The sequence below is a fragment of the Salmo salar genome, chromosome 09 (genome assembly GCF_965601325.2).
Source record: "Salmo salar chromosome 09, fSalSal1, whole genome shotgun sequence".
Lineage (NCBI taxonomy): Eukaryota > Metazoa > Chordata > Actinopteri > Salmoniformes > Salmonidae > Salmo > Salmo salar.
Genome location: NC_138299.1, coordinates 143,204,010 through 143,230,700, shown reverse-complemented (window position 1 = coordinate 143,230,700; position 26,691 = coordinate 143,204,010). Strand labels below are relative to the sequence as shown.

The 26,691-nt window shown below is 43.5% G+C and overlaps 1 protein-coding gene across 5 annotated transcripts in view; it reads right to left on the bottom strand.

Moving 5' to 3' along the window:
* The window catches only part of LOC106613081 (RNA-binding protein Musashi homolog 2), a 348,890-nt gene that overhangs the window by 107,355 nt on the left and 214,844 nt on the right, over window positions 1–26,691 (bottom strand). For all 5 annotated transcript variants that reach the window (XM_045724689.2, XM_045724688.2, XM_045724693.2 and 2 more), the window contains exon 8: window positions 13,070–13,152. In XM_045724689.2, the coding sequence (XP_045580645.1) occupies window positions 13,070–13,152 (83 nt within the window). The remainder of the gene's footprint in view (window positions 1–13,069; window positions 13,153–26,691) is intronic.

The following is a 26,691-nucleotide window of genomic DNA, read 5'->3' as shown; positions in this document are numbered from 1 at the left end:
GACAGACGGGAGAGAGAGAAAGAGAAAGACACGGAGAGAGAGAGAGAGAAAGAGAAAGACACGGAGAGAGAGAGAGAGAGAGAGACGGGGAGAGAGAGAGAGAGAGAGACGGGGAGAGAGAGAGAGAGAGAGAGACGGGGAGAGAGAGAAAGAGAGAGACACAGAGAGAGAGACAGACAGGGGGAGAGAGAGAAAGAGAGAGACACAGAGAGAGAGACAGACGGGGGAGAGAGAAAGAGAGAGACACGGAGAGAGAGAGAAAGAGAGAGACACAGAGAGAGACAGACAGGGGGAGAGAGAGAAAGAGAGAGACACAGAGAGAGAGACAGACAGGGGGGGAGAGAGAAAGAGAAAGACACGGAGAGAGAGAGAGAGAGAGAGAGAGAGAGAGAGAGAGAGACAGAGAGAGAGACACAGAGAGAGAGAAAGAGAGAGAGAGAGAGAGAGAGAGAGAGAGAGAAAGAGAGAATCTTAGCCATGCACTAACACCTCCTGGACAGAGAGAGCTGAGTAAATACACACAGAGAGAGACAGGAAGAATCAATTTAACATGTCACCTAATGGGATTAAATGGGCTGAGGGATATATCTACTATGGAAACACTCATAGAATCATGTCATGTCCCCTCTGCCTTGCCCCTCCTCTGACACACACAAACACTTCCCTCCCTCCCTTGGGTGTTTCTGCCATGTTCTCAGTGTCATCAGAAGAAGTGGTGGTGTTAACAGCCAGAAGGAAGAAAGAGAAGAGAGGGAGAAGGAGAAAATAAGAGTGATTTTATGCACGCCCCCAGCTGCCACTTTCTCCCTCACAGCGGTAGATTATCTCCCAATGATATTGCAGGCCTGAGCCCTGGCATGGCGGAGCCAGCCTTTAAATTGGCCCGCCGACATGCTAGGCACTTATCATACATGCTAATGGGCTAGCGCCGCGGTGGGCTAGCGCAGGGGGTCTCCGGGGGCAGGCAGGGAGAGAAGAGAGGGGCGGCGTGATGGGAATGAGCCAGGGTACATCTGTACTGGCAGGGGGGCTACATGGGGGGCTACATGGGGGCAGCATGGGGGGCATGGGGATTATGGAGAGGGGTCAGCAGTATTGCCTGGACACATGTAGCAGGTCTACAGGTCTAGGGGAGCTGTTAGCTATTGGTGCAGAAAGCACAGAGACACCAGCAGAGAGGAGAGTGAGGTCCTTGCATACCCAAGGCTGAGTTTGGTCAATCAGTGAAACCAAAGCAGTTAAATGTTGACATCTATGAGGACGGTGTAAGAATGGACAGTTAACATACAGCCCACACCGCTAGTCTCACATCCAGTTCAGATCCGTTGAAAGAAAGAATAGGGTATAATTACCTCATTTGTGCATTTAAGAAAGAGCACTGCTACAGTAGACTGCGTTTTCTCTCTACGTTTTCCTGTCTGGGTGGTACCTGAGGGAAGGTTTATCCCAGGCCAGGATCGATCCACTCCTCTACGTGTGTCCAACAGCTGCACGGTCCAACAGCTGCACGGTTCAGTCTGCCTCGACAGGTCTTTAAACACTATCCTGAGTGGCGGGGCAGCTTTATTGCGCGCCCCACACTCCAGTTAAACACCTATATTCTACTATCACAGTAAAGCTCAGTGAGTACTACCGGACAAAGGATATATAAAACATTTGGGGGGTGGGGGGGGGCGGCTTGGTCTTGAATGAAGCGATTTGGAGAGAGTGTGAAAGGGGTGTGAGTGTCAAGGCTAAACAGACTGACACACATTCAGGCAGTCTGTCAAACCTGGGCTGCAGTTTTTGGGCCAGAACTCCAGTCTGTCCATTCTGAAGAGGAATACAAAAAGCCTATTCAGAATTTTCCTTCACTGCTCTATTTGTCCTCTCTTCCTTTTTCAGCCTCGCCACATGTCAGAGCTCTGTCAGGGCTAGGATATTTAAATGTAAAAGTATGAATAATAAAAAATTCCTTATACTAAGCAAACCAAACGGCATAATTTTCTTGTTTTTAAAATGTACACATACCCAGGGGCACACTCCAACACTCAGACATCATTTACAAACAAAGCATTTGTGTTTAGTGAGTCTGCCAGATGAGAGGCAGTAGGGATGACCAGGGATGTTCTCTTGATAAGTGTGTGAATTGAACTATTTTTTGTCCTGGTAAGTATTCAAAATGTAATGAGTACTTTTGGGTGTCAGGGAAAATGTATGGAGTAAAAAGTACATTATTTTCTTTAGGAATGTAGTGAAGTAAAAGTAAAATTTGTAAAAAATATGAATAGTAAAGTGCAGATACCCAAAAAACTACTTAAATCACTGCCCACTTTAATAATGGAACACTAGTCACTTTAATAATGTTTACATATTTTGCATTACTCATCTCATGTGTACAGTTGAAGTCGGAAGTTTACATACACCTTAGCCAAATACATTTAAAATCAGTTTTTCACAATTCCTGACATTTAATCCTAGTAAAAATCCCTGTCTTAGATCAGTTAGGATCACCACTTTATTTTAAGAATGTGAAATGTCAGAATAATAGCAGAAAATTATTTATTTCAGCTTTTATTTCTTTCATCACATTCCCAGTGGGTCAGAAGTTTACATACACTCAATTAGTATTTGGTAGCATTGCCATTCAATTGTTTAACTTGGGTCAAACATTTCAGGTAGCCTTCCACAAGCTTCTTTTTCCTCCAAACATAACAATGGTCATTATGGCAAAACAGTTCTATTTTGGTTTCATCAGACCAGAGGACATTTCTCCAAAAAGTACAATCTTTGTCCCCATGTGCAAACTGTAGTCTGGCTTTTTTATGGTGGTTTTGGAGCAGTGGCTTCTTCCTTGCTGAGCGACCTTTCAGGTTATGTCGATATAGGACTTGTTTAACTGTGGATATAGATACTTTTGTACCCGTTTCCTCCAGCATCTTCACAAGGTCCTTTGCTGTTGTTCTGGGATTGATTTGCACTTTTCGCACCAAAGTACGTTCATCTCTAGGAGACAGAACGTGTCTCCTTCCTGAGCGGTATGACGGCTGCGTGGTCCCATGGTGTTTATACTTGCGTACTATTGTTTGTACAGATGAACGTGGTACCTTCAGGTGTTTGGAAATTGCTCCCAAGGATGAACCAGACTTGTGGAGGTCTGCAATTGTTTTCTGAGGTCTTGGCTGATTTCTTTTGATTTTCCCATGATGCCAAGCAAAGAAGCACTGAGTTTGAAGGTAGGCCTTGAAATACATCCACAGTTACACCTCCAATTGACTCCAATGATGTCAATTAGCCTATCGGAAGCTTCTAAAGCCATGTATGTGTATGCAAACTTCTGACCCACTGGAATTGTGATACAGTGAATTATAAGTGAAATGATCTGTCTGTTAACAATTGTTGGAAAAATGACTTGTGTCATGCACAAAGTAGATGTCCTAACCGACTTGCCAAAACTATAGTTTGTTAACAAGAAATTTGTGGAGTGGTTGAAAAACGAGTTTTAATGACTCCAACCTAAGTGTATGTAAACTTCCGACTTCAACTGTATATACTGTATTCTTTTGTGCTGTATCTTAGTCAATGCTGCTCTGACACTGCTCGTCCAAATATTTATATATTCTTAATTCCATTGCTTTACTTTAGATTTGTGTGTATTGTCGTGAAATTGTTAGATATTACTTGTTAAATATTACTGCACTGTTGGAACTAGAAGCCCAAGCATTTTGCTACACCCGCAATAACATCTGCTAAACACATGTATGTGACCAATACAATTTCATTTGAAGTAGTACTTTAAAGTATTTTTACTTAAGTACTTTACACCACTGCTACCCAGAGTGGGTATCAAACAGGTTCGGCCCAGGGCGGCTGGCACTCAGAGTAGAGCCTCACCCATATACTGGCACTGAGCCACTGATGCCTGGTAACATCATCTCTTGATGCAGAGTCCTGTAAGTCCCAGTCAGAACCACTCACTAGGAGAGGAGAGGAGTCAATGCCTGGGTCATGCCTGATAGCTCCACACAGGAAGTAGAGCTGGAGACTGAGATGGCCCCCTTCCCTCTTAAAAGCTGAGGGTTAAGGGTGCACAGATGGTGGGTTTGTGAAATGGTGGCTGTAAAGCATCTCTTGCACGAGGGCTACGGCCTGGTGGACACTTCCAAGGGTGTGTTACTACTGCCATTTACAACATAATCATTATAATGTTATTGCTGAATATTAGTCAAATACACACGCACACACACGCACGTACATACACGCGCACACAAATGCGCAGGCTGCTAGCAGACGATGCCTCCAAGGTGGCTTTTATCCTTTTGGCAAAGAGAAACTCTGGAAACAGCATCAGAGATTAGAAGAGGGAAGAAAGAGAGGATGCGGGACTCCATCCAACACCGCTTTTTCACACAAAACATTCTTCCGCTTCATCCCACTTTTCATACCTTCTCTCAGTCATTTATTTCCCAGTTGTTCCTCCAACACCTCAGCAACCAGGAAGCCCCACAAACAGAGTACTAATTTGATGGAGACAGGAGCTGGTAATACTGAAGCAGGCCGGGGATGAAAATATTCCTTTTTCTCATCCTTCTCTCTTATTTAACCTCCCCAAAAGATGCAAACAATGCATGCAATTCCCCCAAAGCCCAATTTAATACAGCCAGTCGATGGGCACATGGGGCTTGGCTGAACAATGAGAGCATTTGATGCACTATCATGTGAAAGTCAATATCTGTGCTGTATCTGTGGTTGGACGGCTGCTGTGTTTGTCTGTTTGTCTGTCTGTGGGTCTGTCTGTGGGTCTGGGGGGCTGAGACTGGGTGTCAGGGAACTACTACATCATGTACGACCTGCATTTCATCACCCAGTTGTTTGAGGTTTATAAAGGATTTTAAAGTTTGTAATTTCCACTTGAAAATGTCAGACTTGATTTGCCCTAACTAAACATGCATGAACCCCTATAAAAATGTCCATTAATTATAATCCACACAATAATTTACATTTCCTGTTGCTGCACTTAATGTTGCTGCAGTAATATACTACACGAATGTCCCTCAGTCAACACTACTACTAATACTCTACTCTCCTTCCTTAGTCAACACTGCCACTACCACACTACTCTCTTGGTAGTGTTGACAAATGAGGGAGAGTAGTGTAGTTGCAGTAGTGTTGACTAAGATGAGAGAGTAGTGCAGTAGTGGTAGTATTAACTAAGAAGGAATAGTAGAGTAGTGTAGTAGTGGTAGTGTTGAACTAAGAACGAAGAGTAGTGTAATAGTGGTAGTGTTGAACTAAGCACGAAGAGTAGTGTAGTAGTGGTAGTGTTGACTAAGGAGGGAGAGTAGTGTAGTAGTGGTAGTGGTAGTGTTGACTAAGGAGGGAGAGTAGTGTAGTAGTGGTAGTGGTAGTGTTGACTAAGGAGGGAGATCAGAGTAGTGTAGTAGTGGTAGTGTTGACTAGGGTGGGAGATCAGAGTAGTGTAGTAGGGGTAGTGTTGACTAAGGAGGGAGAACAGAGTAGTGTAGTAGTGGTAGTGTTGACTAAGGAGGGAGAACAGAGTAGTGTAATAGTGGTAGTGTTGACTAAGGAGGGAGATCAGAGTAGTGTAGTAGTGGTAGTGTTGACTAAGGAGGGAGAACAGAGTAGTGTAGTAGTGGTAGTGTTGACTAAGGAGGGAGATCAGAGTAGTGTAGTAGTGGTAGTGTTGACTAAGGAGGGAGAACAGAGTAGTGTAATAGTGGTAGTGTTGACTAAGGAGGGAGAGTAGTCTAGTAGTGGTAGTGTTGACCAAGGAGGGAGATCAGAGTAGTGTAGTAGTGGTAGTGTTGACTAAGGAGGGAGATCAGAGTAGTGTAGTAGTGGTAGTGTTGACTAAGGAGGGAGATCAGACTAGTGTAGTAGTGTTGACTAAGAAGGAAGAGTAGAGTAGTGTAGTAGTGTTGACTAAGAAGGGAGAGTAGTGTAGTAGTGGTACTGTTGACTAAGGAGGGAGAGTAGTGTAGTGTAGTAGTGTTGACTAAGGAGGGAGTTCAGAGTAGTGTAGTAGTGGTAGTGTTGACTAAGGAGGGAGATCAGAGTAGTGTAATAGTGGTAGTGTTGACTAAGGAGGGAGATCAGAGTAGTGTAGTAGTGGTAGTGTTGACTAAGGAGGGAGAGTAGTCTAGTAGTGGTAGTGTTGACCAAGGAGGGAGATCAGAGTAGTGTAGTAGTGGTAGTGTTGACTAAGGAGGGAGATCAGAGTAGTGTAGTAGTGGTAGTGTTGACTAAGGAGGGAGATCAGAGTAGTGTAGTAGTGTTGACTAAGAAGGAAGAGTAGAGTAGTGTAGTAGTGTTGACTAAGAAGGGAGAGTAGTGTAGTAGTAGTACTGTTGACTAAGGAGGGAGAGTAGTGTAGTGTAGTAGTGTTGACTAAGGAGGGAGATCAGAGTAGTGTAGTAGTGGTAGTGTTGACTAAGGAGGGAGAGTAGTCTAGTAGTGGTAGTGTTGACCAAGGAGGGAGATCAGAGTAGTGTAGTCGTGGTAGTGTTGACTAAGGAGGGAGATCAGAGTAGTGTAGTAGTGGTAGTGTTGACTAAGGAGGGAGATCAGAGTAGTGTAGTAGTGTTGACTAAGAAGGAAGAGTAGAGTAGTGTAGTAGTGTTGACTAAGAAGGGAGAGTAGTGTAGTAGTGGTACTGTTGACTAAGGAGGGAGAGTAGTGTTGTGTAGTAGTGTTGACTAAGGAGGGAGATCAGAGTAGTGTAGTAGTGGTAGTGTTGACTAAGGAGGGAGATCAGAGTAGTGTAGTAGTGTTGACTAAGAAGGAAGAGTAGTGTAGTACTGGTAGTGTTGACTAAGAAGGAAGAGTAGGGTAGTAGTGGTACTGTTGACTAAGGAGGGAGAGTAGTGTAGTGTAGTAGTGTTGACTAAGGAGGGAGAGTAGTGTAGTAGTGTTGACTAAGGAGGGAGAGTAGTGTAGTGTAGTAGTGTTGACTAAGGAGGGAGATCAGAGTAGTGTAGTAGTGGTAGTGTTGACTAAGGAGGGAGATCAGAGTAGTGTAGTAGTGTTGACTAAGAAGGAAGAGTAGTGTAGTACTGGTAGTGTTGACTAAGAAGGAAGAGTAGGGTAGTAGTGGTAGTGTTGACTAAGGAGGGAGAGTAGTGTAGTGTAGTAGTGTTGACTAAGGAGGGAGAGTAGTGTAGTAGTGTTGACTAAGGAGGGAGAGTAGTGTAGTAGTGGGACTGTTGACTAAGGAGGGAGAGTAGTGTAGTGTAGTAGTGTTGACTAAGAAGGAAGAGTAGAGTAGTGTAGTAGTGTTGACTAAGGAGGGAGAGTAGTGTAGTAGTGTTGACTAAGGAGGGAGAGTAGTGTAGTAGTGTTGACTAAGGAGGGAGAGTAGTGTAGTAGTGGTAGTGTTGCCTAAGGAAGGAGTAGTTTAACAGTGGTCAAGTTGACTAAGGATGGAGAGTAGAGTAGTAGTGGTAGTGTTAACTAAGAAGGAAGAGTAGAGTGGTAGTGGTAGTGTTGACTAAGCTGGGAGAGTAGTGTAGTAGTGGTAGTGTTGACTAAGGAGGGAGATCAGAGTAGTGTAGTAGTGTTGACTAAGAAGGGAGAGTAGTGTAGTACTGGTAGTGTTAACTAAGAAGGAAGAGTAGGGTAGTAGTGGTACTGTTGACTAAGGAGGGAGATCAGAGTAGTGTAGTAGTGTTGACTAAGGAGGGAGATCAGAGTAGTGTAGTAGTGGTAGTTCTGACTAAGGAGGGAGAGTAGTGTAGTAGTGGTAGTGTTGACTAAGACGAGAGAGTAGTGTAGTAGTGGTACTGTTGACTAAGGGGGGAGAGTAGTGTAGTAGTGGTACTGTTGACTAAGGGGGGAGAGTAGTGTAGTGTAGTAGTGGTAGTGTTGACTAAGGAGGGAGAGTAGTGTAGTAGTGGTAGTGTTGACTAAGGAGGGAGTGTAGTGTAGTAGTGGTAGTGTTGACTTAGGAGGGAGTGTAGTGTAGTAGTGGTAGTGTTGACTAAGGGGGGAGAGTAGTGTAATAGTGGTAGTGTTGACTAAGGAGGGAGAGTAGTGTAATAGTGGTAGTGTTGACTAAGGAGGGAGATCAGAGTAGTGTAGTGTTGACTAAGAAGAGAGAGTAGAGTGGTAGTGGTAGTGTTGACTACAGAAGGAGAGTAGTGTAGAAGTGGTAGTGTTGACTAAGCTGGGAGAGTAGTGTAGAAGTGGTAGTGTTGAGTAAGGAGGGAGAGTAGTGTAGAAGTGGTAGTGTTGAGTAAGGAGGGAGAGTAGTGTAGAAGTGGTAGTGTTGACTAAGCCGGGAGAGTAGTGTAGAACTGTTGACTAATGAGGGAGAGTAGTGTAGAAGTGGTAGTGTTGACTAAGGAGGGAGATCAGAGTAGTGTAATAGTGGTAGTGTTGACTAAGGAGGGAGATCAGAGTAGTGTAATAGTGGTAGTGTTGACTAAGGAGGGAGATCAGAGTAGTGTAGTAGTGGTAGTGTTGACTAAGGAGGGAGATCAGAGTAGTGTAGTAGTGGTAGTGTTGACTAAGGAGGGAGATCAGAGTAGTGTAGTAGTGGTAGTATTGACTAAGGAGGGAGATCAGAGTAGTGTAGTAGTGGTAATGTTGACTAAGGAGGGAGATCAGAGTAGTGTAGTGTTGACTAAGGAGGGAGAGTAGTGTAGTAGTGGTAGTGTTGACTAAGGAGGGAGAGTAGTGTAGTAGTGGTAGTGTTGACTAAGGAGGGAGTTCAGAGTAGTGTAGTAGTGGTAGTGTTGACTACAGAAGGAGAGTAGTGTAGAAGTGGTAGTGTTGACTTAGCCGGGAGAGTAGTGTAGAAGTGGTAGTGTTGACTAAGGAGGGAGAGTAGTGTAGTGTAATAGTGGTAGTGTTGACTAAGGAGGGAGATCAGAGTAGTGTAGTAGTGGTAGTGTTGACTAAGGAGGGAGATCAGAGTAGTGTAATAGTGGTAGTGTTGAGTAAGGAGGGAGATCAGAATAGTGTAATAGTGGTAGTGTTGACTAAGGAGGGAGATCAGAGTAGTGTAGTAGTGGTAGTGTTGACTAAGGAGGGAGATCAGAGAAGTGTAGTAGTGGTAGTGTTAACCAAGGAGGGAGATCAGAGTAGTGTAGAAATGGTAGTATTGACTAAGGAGGGAGATCAGACTAGTGTAATAGTGGTAGTGTTGACTAAAGAGGGAGATCAGAGTAGTGTAGTAGTGGTAGTGTTGACTAAGGAGGGAGATCAGAGTAGTGTAGTAGTGGTAGTGTTGACTAAGGAGGGAGATCAGAGTAGTGTAGTAGTGGTAGTATTGACTAAGGAGGGAGATCAGAGTAGTGTAGTAGTGGTAGTGTTGATTAAGGAGGGAGATCAGAGTAGTGTAGTGTTGACTAAGGAGGGAGAGTAGTGTAGTAGTGGTAGTGTTGACTAAGGAGGGAGAGTAGTGTAGTAGTGGTAGTGTTGACTAAGGAGGGAGTTCAGAGTAGTGTAGTAGTGGTAGTGTTGACTACAGAAGGAGAGTAGTGTAGAAGTGGTAGTGTTGACTTAGCCGGGAGAGTAGTGTAGAAGTGGTAGTGTTGACTAAGGAGGGAGAGTAGTGTAGAAGTGGTAGTGTTGACTAAGGAGGGAGAGTAGTGTAATAGTGGTAGTGTTGACTAGGGTGGGAGATCAGAGTAGTGTAGTAGTGGTAGTGTTGACTAAGGAGGGAGATCAGAGTAGTGTAGTAGTGGTAGTGTTGACTAAGGAGGGAGATCAGAGTAGTGTAGAAGTGATAGTATTGACTAAGGAGGAAGATCAGAGTAGTGTAGTAGTGGTAGTGTTGACTAAGGAGGGAGATCAGAGTAGTGTAGAAGTGATAGTATTGACTAAGGAGGGAGATCAGAGTAGTGTAGTAGTGGTAGTGTTGACTAAGGAGGGAGATCAGAGTAGTGTAGTAGTGGTAGTGTTGACTAAGGAGGGAGATCAGAGTAGTGTAGTGTTGACTAAGGAGGGAGAGTAGTGTAGTAGTGGTAGTGTTGACTAAGGAGGGAGAGTAGTGTAGTAGTGGTAGTGTTGACTAAGGAGGGAGTTCAGAGTAGTGTAGTAGTGGTAGTGTTGACTACAGAAGGAGAGTAGTGTAGAAGTGGTAGTGTTGACTTAGCCGGGAGAGTAGTGTACAAGTGGTAGTGTTGACTAAGGAGGGAGAGTAGTGTAGTGTAATAGTGGTAGTGTTGACTAAGGAGGGAGATCAGAGTAGTGTAGTAGTGGTAGTGTTGACTAAGGAGGGAGATCAGAGTAGTGTAATAGTGGTAGTGTTGACTAAGGAGGGAGATCAGAGTAGTGTAATAGTGGTAGTGTTGACTAAGGAGGGAGATCAGAGTAGTGTAGTAGTGGTAGTGTTGACTAAGGAGGGAGATCAGAGAAGTGTAGTAGTGGTAGTGTTAACCAAGGAGGGAGATCAGAGTAGTGTAGAAATGGTAGTATTGACTAAGGAGGGAGATCAGAGTAGTGTAATAGTGGTAGTGTTGACTAAAGAGGGAGATCAGAGTAGTGTAGTAGTGGTAGTGTTGACTAAGGAGGGAGATCAGAGTAGTGTAGTAGTGGTAGTGTTGACTAAGGAGGGAGATCAGAGTAGTGTAGTAGTGGTAGTATTGACTAAGGAGGGAGATCAGAGTAGTGTAGTAGTGGTAGTGTTGACTAAGGAGGGAGATCAGAGTAGTGTAGTGTTGACTAAGGAGGGAGAGTAGTGTAGTAGTGGTAGTGTTGACTAAGGAGGGAGAGTAGTGTAGTAGTGGTAGTGTTGACTAAGGAGGGAGTTCAGAGTAGTGTAGTAGTGGTAGTGTTGACTACAGAAGGAGAGTAGTGTAGAAGTGGTAGTGTTGACTTAGCCGGGAGAGTAGTATAGAAGTGGTAGTGTTGACTAAGGAGGGAGAGTAGTGTAGTGTAATAGTGGTAGTGTTGACTAAGGAGGGAGATCAGAGTAGTGTAGTAGTGGTAGTGTTGACTAAGGAGGGAGATCAGAGTAGTGTAATAGTGGTAGTGTTGACTAAGGAGGGAGATCAGAGTAGTGTAATAGTGGTAGTGTTGACTAAGGAGGGAGATCAGAGTAGTGTAGTAGTGGTAGTGTTGACTAAGGAGGGAGATCAGAGAAGTGTAGTAGTGGTAGTGTTAACCAAGGAGGGAGATCAGAGTAGTGTAGAAATGGTAGTATTGACTAAGGAGGGAGATCAGAGTAGTGTAATAGTGGTAGTGTTGACTAAAGAGGGAGATCAGAGTAGTGTAGTAGTGGTAGTGTTGACTAAGGAGGGAGATCAGAGTAGTGTAGTAGTGGTAGTGTTGACTAAGGAGGGAGATCAGAGTAGTGTAGTAGTGGTAGTATTGACTAAGGAGGGAGATCAGAGTAGTGTAGTAGTGGTAGTGTTGACTAAGGAGGGAGATCAGAGTAGTGTAGTGTTGACTAAGGAGGGAGAGTAGTGTAGTAGTGGTAGTGTTGACTAAGGAGGGAGAGTAGTGTAGTAGTGGTAGTGTTGACTAAGGAGGGAGTTCAGAGTAGTGTAGTAGTGGTAGTGTTGACTACAGAAGGAGAGTAGTGTAGAAGTGGTAGTGTTGACTTAGCCGGGAGAGTAGTGTAGAAGTGGTAGTGTTGACTAAGGAGGGAGAGTAGTGTAGAAGTGGTAGTGTTGACTAAGGAGGGAGAGTAGTGTAGTAGTGGTAGTGTTGACTAGGGTGGGAGATCAGAGTAGTGTAGTAGTGGTAGTGTTGACTAAGGAGGGAGATCAGAGTAGTGTAGTAGTGGTAGTGTTGACTAAGGAGGGAGATCAGAGTAGTGTAGAAGTGATAGTATTGACTAAGGAGGAAGATCAGAGTAGTGTAGTAGTGGTAGTGTTGACTAAGGAGGGAGATCAGAGTAGTGTAGAAGTGATAGTATTGACTAAGGAGGGAGATCAGAGTAGTGTAGTAGTGGTAGTGTTGACTAAGGAGGGAGAGTAGTGTAGTAGTGGTAGTGTTGACTAAGGAGGGAGATCAGAGTAGTGTAGTAGTGGTAGTGTTGGCTAAGGAGGGAGATCAGAGTAGTGTAGTAGTGGTAGTGTTGACCAAGGAGGGAGATCAGAGTAGTGTAATAGTGGTAGTGTTGGCTAAGGAGGGAGAACAGAGTAGTGTAGTAGTGGTAGTGTTGACCAAGGAGGGAGATCAGAGTAGTGTAGTAGTGGTAGTGTTGACTAAGGAGGGAGTTCAGAGTAGTGTAGTAGTGGTAGTGTTGGCTAAGGAGGGAGATCAGAGTAGTGTAGTAGTGGTAGTGTTGACCAAGGAGGGAGATCAGAGTAGTGTAATAGTGGTAGTGTTGACTAAGGAGGGAGAACAGAGTAGTGTAGAAGTGGTCATGTTGACAGTGCGAGGCAGGCCAGGATATGGAGTCATGCAGGGTCTGATATGCTCCCCCTACGCTGCTATACTGCACTGTCTGAGCCACAGCAGGCTGCATGAGTGGCAAGCAACTAGCGCAGGCTAACGCTACACCAAGGCTTCACCACAACCACCCTCCTCCTCTCTGCACACCATTGCCTCGCCATCCTGGGCCTCAGCCAGCCTGCTCACAGCCTACCCCCACCACCACCTGGTCAACAGGCCATTAACCTTGACCCGAGACCAATCTACTGGAAACACACTGCCACTACTGAAGATTAACAATAAACATCAACACCAGGTCTGGCATTGAAACAGCCTGGACTGATAGGTTTAATGTTGTTATTTTTCAATAATACCACCAGCTTTCACCGACATGGATACCTGTTCCAGCCTGATTTGCAGGGTGGTTTTGCGTGAGGTAGGGACAGGTTGTTTTGCCCTTCTGCCAGGAACGACTCACAAACACAATTTCATGGTGTGTGGTCATCGGTGCACAGTGCACACCACTGACTCCATATCCCTAAAAACCTGTGTGTGTGTGTGTGTGTGTGTGTGTGTGTGTGTGTGTGTGTGTGTGTGTGTGTGTGTGTGTGTGTGTGTGTGTGTGTGTGTGTGTGTGTGTGTGTGTGTGTGTCTGCCATCGTTCCTGCTGTGCTAAAGAGAAAATCAAATATTAATCCAGCCAGCAACGCACCGTCCCCCGTTTTGAAAAGTGAGAGCCACTCACCATTTTATTATTGATTTCATGAAAGTGGATCTCGCATACTTTCTCCACAACATCCTCAACCTCGAAAGTAACAAAGCCGAAACCTGCAGGGAGGACAGAGAGGTAGAGAGAATGACAGGAAGAGGGGGACAGACAGAGAAAGAGAGTGAGTGAAAAGGCAGAGAAAAATAAAGCATTGGTTATAGTCAAAATTCATAGAACAACTTGAATTTGCAAGACAGGCAACATATGAAGATGTGTCCCCTAAATTTAGCTAAACCCTGTGTTATCAGGACCAAATAAAGATGCAGTTATAGATCTGGAACAGCCGTACAGCTATGTGCAATAAAAATGATACAGTTCTCATTATTAGAATAACTATATTCCTGCTTCACAGACAGAAGAGAAGGGAAATGCCACAAAACTCATTAAAGGAAGTTCATGGACCCTGGCCTAGCCCGTGAATTTCATTACAGATATTCTCTGCTCCTTCATTGATATTTCACTGTAAAACACATTCTAGTTTGATGGTAATGTCAGACCATATCATATTATTGATACACAGAACATTATATAATAATAATCCAAGATGGCATAGCAGTCAGACGTCTTTGTCTTTGTCCTTGTATATATCTTTTTACATCTTTTTCTTCACATATCTTTAAAAAATATTTTCTTAAACTTCAACTTCTAAATACTCTCCTGCAACCCGCCTCACCCAATGTGGCGTGGATCTGTTTTTTCTTCTAAAGTATTTCTATTTACTTCGGATCTGGAATCCCTCAACTGAAGCTAGCCAGCTAACTACCTACCAGCTATCAGTCAGCAAACCAGTCATCAGCTAACCTTTAGCTCGGAAAGCTCTCGCCAGTTCGAACAACGTGACTCAAACCAGAGCATAACGGACCTATTATTATTTGTATTTTTTCCCCCCATATCCCCGGATTCCTACCGCAAACTCTGAACATTTTCATCTGGATCTTCGCAATTAGCTAACTGCAATCCCGGGTGACTACTCCTGGCTAGCGTTTCCATCCCAGAGCAAGCACCAATTAGCCTGAAGCTAGCCCGGCCAGGGCTCCTGTGCTACCACCGAAGCCCACTCCTGGGCTACAATATCCGGACCCCTTCTACTGCCGGTACGGGGCACGGAACCCCGCCGATCCTCTACGACTGGAATACCGACATAATCTGCCCAAGGATTCCAACAGGCCCCTTAGCCGCAACGTCCACTGAAGGCCCATTCTGCGGCCTACTAGCTACCTAGAGCTACTTGGAACCCTACTAATTCCACGACTGGTCTATCGACGTCACCGCACAAAGAGGCAAAAACAGACTTACCCCTATCGCGACGTCCCCCAAAGGCTAACTTGCTAGCACCAGTCTGTTAACTGCTAGCTTGCTTGCCCCGGTCTGCTAACTGCTAGCTTGCCTGCCCCGGTCTGCTAACTGCTAGCCCCGGTCTGCCAACTGCTAGCTTGCCAGCCCCGGTCTGCTAACTGCTAGCTTGTTTAGCCCCGGCCTACTAACTGTTAGCATCGGCCTGCTAACTGTCTGAATCGCCATGTCCCCAGTCAGCCCAACCACTCACTGGACCCATATGTTCACTTGGCTACGCATGCCTCTCTCTAATATCAATATGCCTTGTCCATTACTGTCCTGGTTAGTGATTACTGTCTTATTTCACTGTAGAGCCTCTAGCCCTGGTCAATATTAATTTGTAAGTCACTCTGGATAAGAGCGTCTGCTAAATGACGTAAATGTAAAATGTAAATGTAATATGCCTTAACCAACCATGTTGTTCCACCTCCTACATATGCGATGACATCACCTGGTTTAAACGTCTCTAGAGACTATATCTCTCTCATCATTACTCAATGCCTAGGTTTACCTCCAATGTACTGACATCCTACCTTACCTTTGTCTGTACACTATGCCTTGAATCTATGCTATCGTGCCCAGAAACCTGCTCCTTTTACTCTCTGTTCCGAACGTGCTAGACAGCCAGTTCGTATAGCCTTTAGCCGTACCCTTATCCTACTTCTCCTCTGGTGATGTGGAGGTTAATCCAGGTCCTGCAGTGCCTAGCTCCACTCCCACTCCCCAGGTGCTCTCATTTGTTGACTTCTGTAACCGTAAAAGCCTTGGTTTCATGCATGTTAACATTAGAAGCCTACTCCCTAAGTTTGTTTTACTCACTGCTTTAGCACACTCTGCCAACCCGGATGTCTTAGCTGTGTCTGAATCCTGGCTTAGGAAAACCACCAAAACCCCTGAAATCTCCATCGCTAACTATAACATTTTCCGCCAAGATAGAACTGCCAAAGGGGGCGGTGTTGCAATCTACTGCAAAGATAGCCTGCAGAGTTCTGTATTACTATCCAAGTCTGTACCCAAACAATTCGAGTTTCTGCTTCTAAAAATTCACCTTTCCAGAAACAAGTCTCTCACTGTTGCCGCTTGCTATAGACCTCCCTCTGCCCCCAGCTGTGCCCTCGATACCATATGTGAATTTATTGCCCCCCATCTATCTTCTGAGCTCGTGCTGCTAGGTGACCTAAACTGGGACATGCTTAACACCCCAGCCATCCTACAATCTAAACTTGATGCCCTCAATCTCACACAAATGATCAATTAACCTACCAGGTACAACCCCAAATCCGTAAACACGGGCACTCTCATAGATGTCATCCTAACTAACTCGCCCTCCAAATATACCTCTGCTGTTTTCAATCAAGATCTCAGCGATCACTGCCTCATTGCCTGCATCCGTAATGGGTCTGTGACCAAACGACCAACCCTCATCACTGTCAAACGCTCCCTAAAACACTTCTGCGAGCAGGCCTTTCTAATCGACCTGGCCGGGGTATCCTGGAATGACACTGACCTCATCCCGTCAGTAGATGATGCCTGGCTATTCTTTAAAAGTGCCTTCCTCACCATCTTAAATAAGCATGCCCCACTCAAAAAATGTAGAACTAGGAATATATATAGTCCTTGGTTCACTCCAGACCTGTCTGCCCTTGACCAGCACAAAAACATCCTGTGGCATTCTGGGAAGTTAGGAACAAATATACACAGGCAGTTAGAAAAGCTAAGGCTAGCTTTTTCAAACAGAAATGTGCATCCTGTAGTATTAACTCAAAAGAGTTCTGGGACACTGTAAAGTCCATGGAGAATAAGAGCACCTCCTCCCAGCTGCCCACTGCTCTGAGGCTAGGAAACACTGTTACCACCGATAAATCCACTATAATTGAGAATTTCAATAAGCATTTCTCTACGGCTGGCCATGCTTTCCACCAGGCTACCCCTACCCCGGTCAACTGCCCGGCACCCTCCACAGCAACGCGCCAATGCCCCCACCATTTCTCCTTCACCCAAATCCAGACAGCTGATGTTCTGAAAGAGCTGCAAAATCTGGACCCATACAAATCAGCCGGGCTAGACAATCTGGACCCTCTCTTTCTAAAATGATCTGCAAAATTGTTTCAACCCCTATTACTAGCCTGTTCAACCTCTCTTTCGTATTGTCTGAGATTCCCAAAGATTGGAAAGTTGCCGCGGTCATCCCCCTCTTCAACGGGGGTGACACTCTAGACCCAAACTGCTACAGACCTATATCTATCCTACCCTGTCTTTCTAAGTTCTTCGAAAGCCAAGTTAACAAACAGATTACCGACCATTTCGAATCCCACCGTACCTTCTCCGCTATGCAATCTGGTTTTAGAGCTGGTCATGGTTCAGCCACGCTCAAGGTCCTAAACGACATCATAACCGCCATCGATAAGAGACATTATTGTGCAGCCGTATTCATCGACCTGGCCAAGGCTTTCGACTCTGTCAATCACCGCATTCTTATTGGCAGACTCGACAGCCTTGGTTTTTCAAATGATTGCCTCGCCTGGTTTACCAACTACTTCTCTGATAGAGTTCAGTGTGTCAAATCGGAGGGCCTGTTGTCCGGACCTCTGGCAGTCTCTATGGGTGTGCCACAGGGTTCAATTCTCGGGCCGACTCTCTTCTCTGTATACATCAATGATGTTGCTCTTGCTGCTGGTGATTCTCTGATCCACCTCTATGCAGACGCACCATTCTATATACTTCTGGCCCCTCCAAACGAGCTTCAATGCCAACTCTCCTTCCGTGGCCTCCAACTGCTCTTAAACGCAAGTAAAACTAAATGCATGCTATTCAATCGATCACTGCCCGCACCTGCTCGCCCGTCCAGTATCACTACTCTGGACGGCTCTGACTTTGAATATGCGGACAACTACAAATACCTGGGTGTCTGGTTAGACTGTAAACTCTCCTTCCAGACTCACATTAAGCATCTCCAATCCAAAATTAAATCTAGAATCGACTTCCTATATCGCAACAAAGCATCCTTCACTCATGCTGCCAAACATACCCTCGTAAAACTGACCATCCTACCGATCCTCGACTTCGTTGATGTCATCTATAAAATAGCCTCCAACACTCCACTCAACAAACTGGATGCAGTCTATCACAGTGCCATCCGTTTTGTCACCAAAGCCCCATACACTACCCACCATTGCGACCTGTACGCTCTTGTTGGTTGGCCCTCGCTTCATACTCGTCGCCAAACCCACTGGCTACAGGTTATCTACAAGTCTCTGCTAGGTAAAGCCCCGCCTTATCTCAGCTCACTGGTCACCATAGCAGCACCCACTCGTAGCACGCGCTCCAGCAGGTATATCTCACTGGTCACCCCCAAAGCCAATTCCTCCTTTGGTCGTCTTTCCTTCCAGTTCTCTGCTGCCAATGACTGGAACAAACTGCAAAAATCTCTGAAGCTGGAGACTCATATCTCCCTTACTAGCTTTAAGCACCAGCTGTCAGAGCAGCCCACAGATCACTGCACCTGTACATAGCCCATCTGTAAACAGTCCATCTATCTACCTACCTCATCCCCATACTTTATTTATTTATTTATCTTGCTCCTTTGCACCCCAGTATCTCTACTTGCACATTCATCTTCTGCACATCTACCATTCCAGGGTTTAATTGCTATATTGTAATTACTTCGCCACCATGGCCTATTTATTGCCTTAACTTACCTCATTTGCACTCACTGTGTATAGACTTTTTGTTTTCTTTTGTTCTACTGTATTATTGACTGTATGTTTTGTTTATTCCATGTGTAACTCTGTGTTGTTGTATGTGTCAAATTGCTATGCTTTATCTTGGCCAGGTCGCAGTTGCAAATGACAACTTGTTCTCAACCGGCCTACCTGGTTAAATAAAGGTGAAAAAAATGTAAATATAAAAAATATCAATCTCTCAAATCAGCAACAAACACTAATTGATAACTAATAGAGGGTAATCTAGTGACTCATGGCTTGACTGGATTATCTAATTCTTAACTAATAGTGGCAGGCAGGTAGCCTAGCGGCAAGACAGCAACCGGACACGAAAAATCTGACAGGAAGTTAGCTGGCATCAGGGTCAGGGGCGGAGCCAGAGGGGTGTCTGGGGCGCCACCCCCAAAATTTCATTTGCTACTGGCAGTTTGATGCTGTTTGACATCTCATTTCACCTCTTTGAAAGAAGCATTTATTTTGACGTTCGGCTGCACATTTTTCAAATCGAGGACGAGGAAGAGAAAATATTAACGTTGGTTGGGAGATACAGAAGAATAAGTAGAACATACAGAAGAAGAAGAGAGAATATTTTGTGATTGGCGAAAGCATCATATTTGAAGTAAGTAAGTTTTAAGGTTTAGCATCGGATTTAAGTTTCCTGAACAACTTTTATGAAAGTTGAGTCGCTATGTGTAAGTTAACGTTAGACCTTTGGCTCCATTAACAGACAGTTAATCAGATTAGAGAGATCAGTTCCCAATTTAGCCTAACATTATGTTTACATCTGTGCTAGTAGTACACACATATACAGTGCAGTGTCGTAAGTTACAGTATACGAATGTTTAGCTAATGTGGGGTAACTAGTAGACTACAGCTGTCAGTGTTCAGCAAGTTAACATTCTGCCATTTGAAATCCATTAACTCAGTTAGATTTTCGTACGTGAACTCAAAATGAACAATTGTTATTATCAATCTTTTAACGTTACTCAAAAGATTACCACAATTTGCAGATAGCCTATTTGCTATCGTAAAGGTGCAATAAATGATAACTAGCTAAGTTACTTACTGCAGAGTAGGGCTAGACATGATCTAACTAGTAACTTAGGCTGGTAGTTGATTTTAAGGTACAGTTATGATAATGGGGATTTGTAATTAAGATTGAGATTGGACTAAAATGTGGGTAATTGGATGCTTATTTGTAACCAATTTTTTAAATTTTGCATAAGGTAAATTAAACATGAAAAAAGGGAGAGATATCAGACTTCTGTTCCAAAAGGACCCAATGGTAGGCCAGGCCTATACTTTAAACTACACATTTTAGTTAGCAGCTGTTAGTATTTAATCTTGTGGATCCCTTAATTATACATTTCCATAGAGATATAACACATTATTTAACGTGTATTTCAGACATTTCAAGATCCAGAGAAGACGGTCCTGTACAGCCGTGTTTGAAAACGTTTCTCAGAACTCAGCGTAGTACTAGGAAAAGGGCTTTCAACAGCTCCTGCTATAAGGACAATTCATGGCTTGAATATTCTGTATGTCAAGATTCAACTTATTGTTTCGCCTGTAGGCATTTTTCTCTGCCCAATACACCTGAATCTGCCTTCACATCACAGTCAGGTTTTTGTAACTGGAAAAAGGCATGGTTTAAAGATTCTGGGTTTAAGCTCCATTCAAAGGCAGAGCATCATATCAATGCTATGTATGCTTGGAATCAGCATAAAAGGGCTATTGACAGCAACTCATCAATGTTAGATGTCATAAATGAAGACCGGAAAAAGAAAGTGGAGGAAAATTGTACTTACATTAAAACAATTGCAGATGTGCTCCTATTAACTGCCACTCAAAATAAAGTGCAGCAAGGTCATTGAGAGACTGATGACTCTCACAACAAGGGTCATTTTTTGACAATCTTAGAAGAAATAGCAAAGCATGACCCTCTCATAGAGAAAAGGATGAATGCATGTGGCAACGCTAAGTACACAAGCCACCAAATCCAGAAGGAAGTTCTTGAGGGCTGAGATGAAATGGTACAAAGTGAAGTAATAAGACAAGTACAGGAAAGTGAAGTGTTTAGTGTAATTGCAGATGAAACCAAAGATTTAAAGAAAAAATAACAAATGTCTTTAGTTGTGAAGTACTATTACAATGGGGCCCTCCACGAAAGCTTTTTACACTTTCAGTCAGCTGAAAGCTTAGATGCAGCAGGTCTCACAAAAATGATAATTGATTGCCTTGAAAAACATGGTCTGGACTACAGAAATAATCTTGTGGGGCAAGGCTATGGTGCATCCGTCATGAGCGGAAAGCATTCTGGTGTGTCTGCACGAATTAAAAACAGTGCAAGATTTGCATTTTATGTGCACTGTAATGCACATTGTTTGAATTTGATTCTTGTCGATGCTGTAAAATCAGTGCCTGAGGCAGTTAACTTTTTTGTTCTCCTGCAGCTTTATAACTTTGCATCTGGCTCGTACGTTCATCTCAAGTGGCTTGCAGTTCAGAAAGAGCTGTATCCACAGCAGCAGCCCAGGGATCTACAGAGACTTACGGATGTAAGGTGGGCATGCAGATACACGGCATGCTGTAATCTGAGGGACAGGCTTCCAACAGTTCTGAGAGTGCTACAGGATATCACACTTGAAAATAGTGGTGATAGATCAGTGGAGGCAAGGGGCCTTCTTTCTCAGATAGATTTACATTTCATTGGGCTTTGGTTGCCTTCTGTAAAGAGCTTGGAGATGCCAAATGTCTTTCTGACATGCTCCAGTCAAGCTCTCTTGACCTAGCAAGCGCTGTGGATCTAGTAGATGCCCTTACAGACACATTACAGGATTACAGAAGTGAGGGTTACTTTGGAGAACTATGGAAAGAGGTTGAAGAGATTGCAGAGCACTGCAAAATAAGTGTACAAACAGTGTGTAAAAGACAGCCTAAAACAAGCTTAAGATTTAACAACTCATTGATGATGAGCACTGTAGGACAGAAAAATAGTGACCAAAGTGATGGTGAGAGCTTCCAAAGAGCTATCTTTAATCAGGTGCTTGACAGTCTCACAGCTGAGCTGCAGAGGTGTTTTTTAAAGAAGAATTGTGAGATAATGCAAGGGGTCCAGTCTCTCAACCCAAAGAGTACAACATTCTTGAATGAGGAGCATCTGTTTGCCTTTGCTCAGACCTTTGAGTCAGATTTAGATGACCTCAAACATGAGGTTCATCAAACCAAGCGGCTTCTTGATAGGAGAGAGAAAAGTGGAAGGGACAGACCGTCTACTCTCCTTGACTTTGTTGTATTTCTAGAACCTTATAAAGAGGTCTTCCATGAGCTATTTCGACTTTGTAAGATTTCTGTTGTTACACCAGTCATCAGTGCTTCTTGTGAGAGAAGCTTCTCAGCTTTAAAACGGATTAAAACCCACCTTAGGACAACAATGGTTGATGACAGGTTAAGTCACCTCGGAATTCTCAGTGTTGAGTCAAGGAGGGGACACTCCCTCAACATGGATGAGTTTGTGAAACATTTTGCCAGTTCTCACCAGAACAGCATAATTATGCTGTTTTAAATCTACCTAGGATAATTTGGCACTTAGGCGGTCCCTCTGGTCATGATTAAAACCTGCACTATGTACTAGCTAGTACACTGACATTCTAAAATGATAAATGCATGTCACACAGATTTAAGTTGGTCTTGATTAGGCCAATTCCAAAACCTTTCTTTGCTATTAGTTAACATAATATACATGAGCATAAATATGATACTGTAAGTTTGTAATATTGATGGGCACCAAAATTATTTATATTTTTCAAGTCCATTTCTGCTTGATGCCTGGTATGTCAAATTGCAGTGTTTTTTGTAAATGTACTTTTTTTCAATTTATGTAACACACAAATGGTATCTTGTCTCCTTGGTGCTTGAGCTTTATTTTCTGAAAATATTTAGGATGTTCAACACTTATAGACCCAGACTATATATTCAGGAAAACAGAGTGACCCAAGTCTCTCCAGTATGTGAGTACAGTACAATGTGCGTGTGTGCGTGCGTGCGTGCGTGAGTGAGTGAGTGAGTGAGTGAGTGAGTGAGTGAGTGAGTGAGTGAGTGAGTGAGTGAGTGAGTGAGTGAGTGAGTGAGAGCGAGAGAGAGAGAGAGAGAGAGAGAGAGAGAAAGAAATTGAACTGCAGGTCTGAGGTAGAGACACTGACTATTCATAGTATGTTAAAGAATTCTAGTGAAGTAACCCTTTTGGACCACACTCTCAGCCATATTGAAGACCTCCGGGTTAAGTGAATTATCACTGCTCCTTAGATGCCAGGTTACGGTTACACACTAATGTTCTGTCATGGACTATGGACCCCCTGAAGTAGCCTTGGCCCCCCCCCTGGCCACCCCATGTAGAAGACTCTAGTTCCGCCTTATGTGCAATTGACCAACAAAGTGATCTTCATCTTAGAGGTTAATCTAGTGGCTCATGGGCCAAAGACTGACCAGATTATCTACATGTCACATAAAGCGATTACATCATGAAGACATATACAAAGGATACAGACACCCAAAAATGCCCACATGCGCTAACACACACACATACACACTCCAGCAGGAAAGCCTTCCACTGACTAATCAGTACACTCTCTAAAACAAACACACGGAGCGGAGCGAAATAAAGCAGAAGTTTTGCGACCTGCTGTGACAAGCTGAAACAAGGCTTTTGGCTTTTAAGAGAATGGGAGATAAGCATGTGGGAGTCAGGAGTTCAAAAGGGTTTGACAGAGAGCCAGCACGTGGCCAGGCGCCCCCACCCCCCCTTCTCCACACACGCAAGCAGATAAGGGCAGATAAAGAGGCGGGAGGACTGATAAGAGGGTCACGGAGAGAGCAACCGTTCCGACAACACCCCCTGTCCTGTCCCGCCTCTGCACACACCACAGTACACTAACAATGAGTTATTACACACCACAGTACACTAACAATGAGTTATTACACACCACAATACACTAACAATGAGTTATTAAACACCACAATACACTAACAATGAGTTATTACACACCACAGTACACTAACAATGAGTTATTACACACCACAATACACTAACAATGAGTTATTACACACCACAGTACACTAACAATGAGTTATTACACACCACAATACACTAACAATGAGTTATTACACACCACAATACACTAACAATGAGTTATTACACACCACAGTACACTAACAATGAGTTATTACACACCACAGTACACTAACAATGAGTTATTACACACCACAGTACACTAACAATCAGTTATTACACACCACAGTACACTAACAATCAGTTATTACACACCACAGTACACTAACAATGAGTTATTACACACCACAGTACACTAACAATGAGTTATTACACACCACAGTACACTAACAATGAGTTATTACACACCACAGTACACTAACAATGAGTTATTACACACCACAATACACTAACAATGAGTTATTACACACCACAATACACTAACAATGAGTTATTACACACCACAGTACACTAACAATGAGTTATTACACACCACAGTACACTAACAATGAGTTATTACACACCACAGTACACTAACAATGAGTTATTACACACCACAATACACTAACAATGAGTTATTACACACCACAATACACTAACAATGAGTTATTACACACCACAGTGCAGGACATTCAATTCACAAACACACACACAGGTACAGAAACTGCCTGAATGTTATATGTACACATAGTCCACCCCACCATATGAAGTTGAATCCATACAGGCATTAGACATCATCAAACAGGTATCAGTGATCAAAGCAGCCTACACTCTCTCTGGTGAAAGGCAGGAAGTGAAGTTCATTAGTCTATGACCTGCCCTCTCTCCATGACTTCCTGTTCTGATCCAGGGAGATCACACGTCAGACAGAGGACTCAACTCACAACCCCCTTTCCTCAACTCACAAGCCTCTCTCGGTCAATCTCTCTCTCAGGAACATACAGTATTAGATCAATGAAACAGATCACATGCAGTGCACTCGGAAAGTATTCAGACCCCTTGACTTTTTCCACATTTTGTTACGTTACAGCCTTACACTAAAATTTATTAAAAAAATATATATATCCTCAATCTACACACAATACCCAATCATTTATTTATTTATTATTATTTAACCTTTATTTAACTAGGCAAGTGTCACGTCCTGGCCAGTATAAGGGTTAATTGTCATAGTAGTTTGGTCAGGACGTGGCAGAGGGTATTTGGTTTATGTGGTTCGGGGTGGTGTTTTTGTAGTAAGGGCATTTGATTTAAGTATTCCGGGGTTTTGGGGCACTGTTTGAGATTCATGTAATTCTATGTTTAGTCTAGGTAGTCTGATTCTATGTTTAGTTAATTGGGGTGGGGACTCTCAATTGAAGGCAGGTGTGGTCTATTTGCCTTTGATTGAGAGTCCCATATATTAGGGTGTGTTTGTGTTTGTCATTTGTGGGAGATTGTTTCTTGTCTAGCGTATGTGAGCCTGAGAAGACTGTCTATATCGTGAGTTCGTTTTGTTATTTTGTATGTTCATTTTGAGTCTAATAAATGTTCAAGATGAGCCAACACAATTCTGCTGCATATTGGTCCTCCTTTTCCGACGATGATTTCGCCATATCGTCTGACGACGACGAAATCCCTGACAGCAAGTCAGTTAAGAACAAATTCTTATTTACAATGACGGCCTACCCCGGCCAAACCCGGACGACGCTGGGCCAATTGTGCGCCACCCTATGGGACTCCCAATCACAGCCGGATGTGATGCAGCCTGGATAATGACAAAGTGAAAACAGGTTTTAGACATTTTTGCGAATTTATAAAAAATAAAAAACAGAATTACCTTATTTACATACAGTTGAAGTCGGAAGTTTACATACACTTAGGTTGGAGTCATTAAAACTTGTTTTTCAACCACTCCACAAATTTCTTGTTAACAAACTATAGATTTGGCAAGTCGGTTAGGACATCTACTTTGTGCATGACACGTCATTTTTCCAACAATTGTTTACAGAGAGATTATTTATAATTCATTGTATCACAATTCCAGTGGGTCAGAAGTTTGCATACACTAAGTTGACTGTGCCTTTAAACAGCTTGTAAAATTCCGTAAAATGATGTCATGGCTTTAGAAGCTTCCGATAGGCTAATTGACATCATTTGAGTCAATTGGAGGTGTACCTGTGGATGTATTTCAAGGCCTACCTTCAAACTCAGTGCCTCTTTGCTTGACATCATGGGGAAATCAGAAGAAATCAGCCAAGACCTCAGAAAAAAATTGTAGGCCTCCACAAGTCTGGTTCATCCTTGAGAGCAATTTCCAAATGCCTGAAGGTACTACGTTCATCTGCACAAACAATAGTATGCAAGTATAAACACCATGGGACCACGCAGCCGTCATACCGCTCAGGAAGGAGACGCGTTCTGTCTCCTAGAGATGAACGTACTTTGGTGCGAAAAGTGCAAATCAATCCCAGAGCAACAGCAAAGGACCTTGTGAAGATGCTGGAGGAAACAGGTACAAAAGTATCTATATTGACAGTAAAACGATTCCTATATTGACATAACCTGAAAGGCCTCTCAGCAAGGAAGAAGCCACTGCTCCAAAACCACCATAAAAATGCCAGACTACGGTTTGCAACTGCACATGGGGACAAAGATCGTACTTTTTGGAGAAATGTCCTCTGGTCTGATGAAACAAAAATAGAACATGATTGGCCATAATGACCATCGTTATGTTTGGAGGAAAAAGGGGGAGGCTTGCAAGCCGAAGAACACCATCCCAACTGTGAAGCACGGGGGTGGCAGCATCATGGTGTGGTGGTGCTTTGCTGCAGGAGGGACTGGTGCACTTCACAAAACAGATGGCATCATGAGGATGGAACATTTTGTGGATATTTTGCAGCAACATCTCAAGACATCAGTCAGGAAGTTAAAGCTTGGTCGCAAATAGGTCTTCCAAATGGACAACAATCCCAAACATACTTCCAAAGATGTGGCAAGGACAACAAAATCAAGGTATTGGAGAGGCCATCACAAAGCCCTGACCTCAATCCCATGGAAAATTTGTGGGCAGAACTGAAAAGGCGTGTGCGAGCAAAGAGGCTTACAAACCTGACTCAGTTACACCAGCTCTGTCAGGAGGAATGGGCCATAATTCCCCCAACTTATTGTGGGAAGCTTGTGGAAGGCTACCCGAAACATTTGACCCAAGTTAAACAATTTAAAGGCAATGCTATCAAATACTAATTGAATGTATGTAAACTTCTGACCCACTGGGAATGTGATGAAAGAAATAAAAGCTGAAATAAATAATTCTCTCTACTATTATTCTGACATTTCACATTCTTAAAATAAAGTGGTGATCCTAACTGACCTAAGACAGGGCATTTTTACTAGGATTTAATGTCAGGAATTGTGAAAAACTGAGTTTAAATGTATTTGGCTAAGGTGTATGTACATTTACGACTTCAACTGTACGTATTCAGACCTGTTGCTATGAGACTCTAAATTGAGCT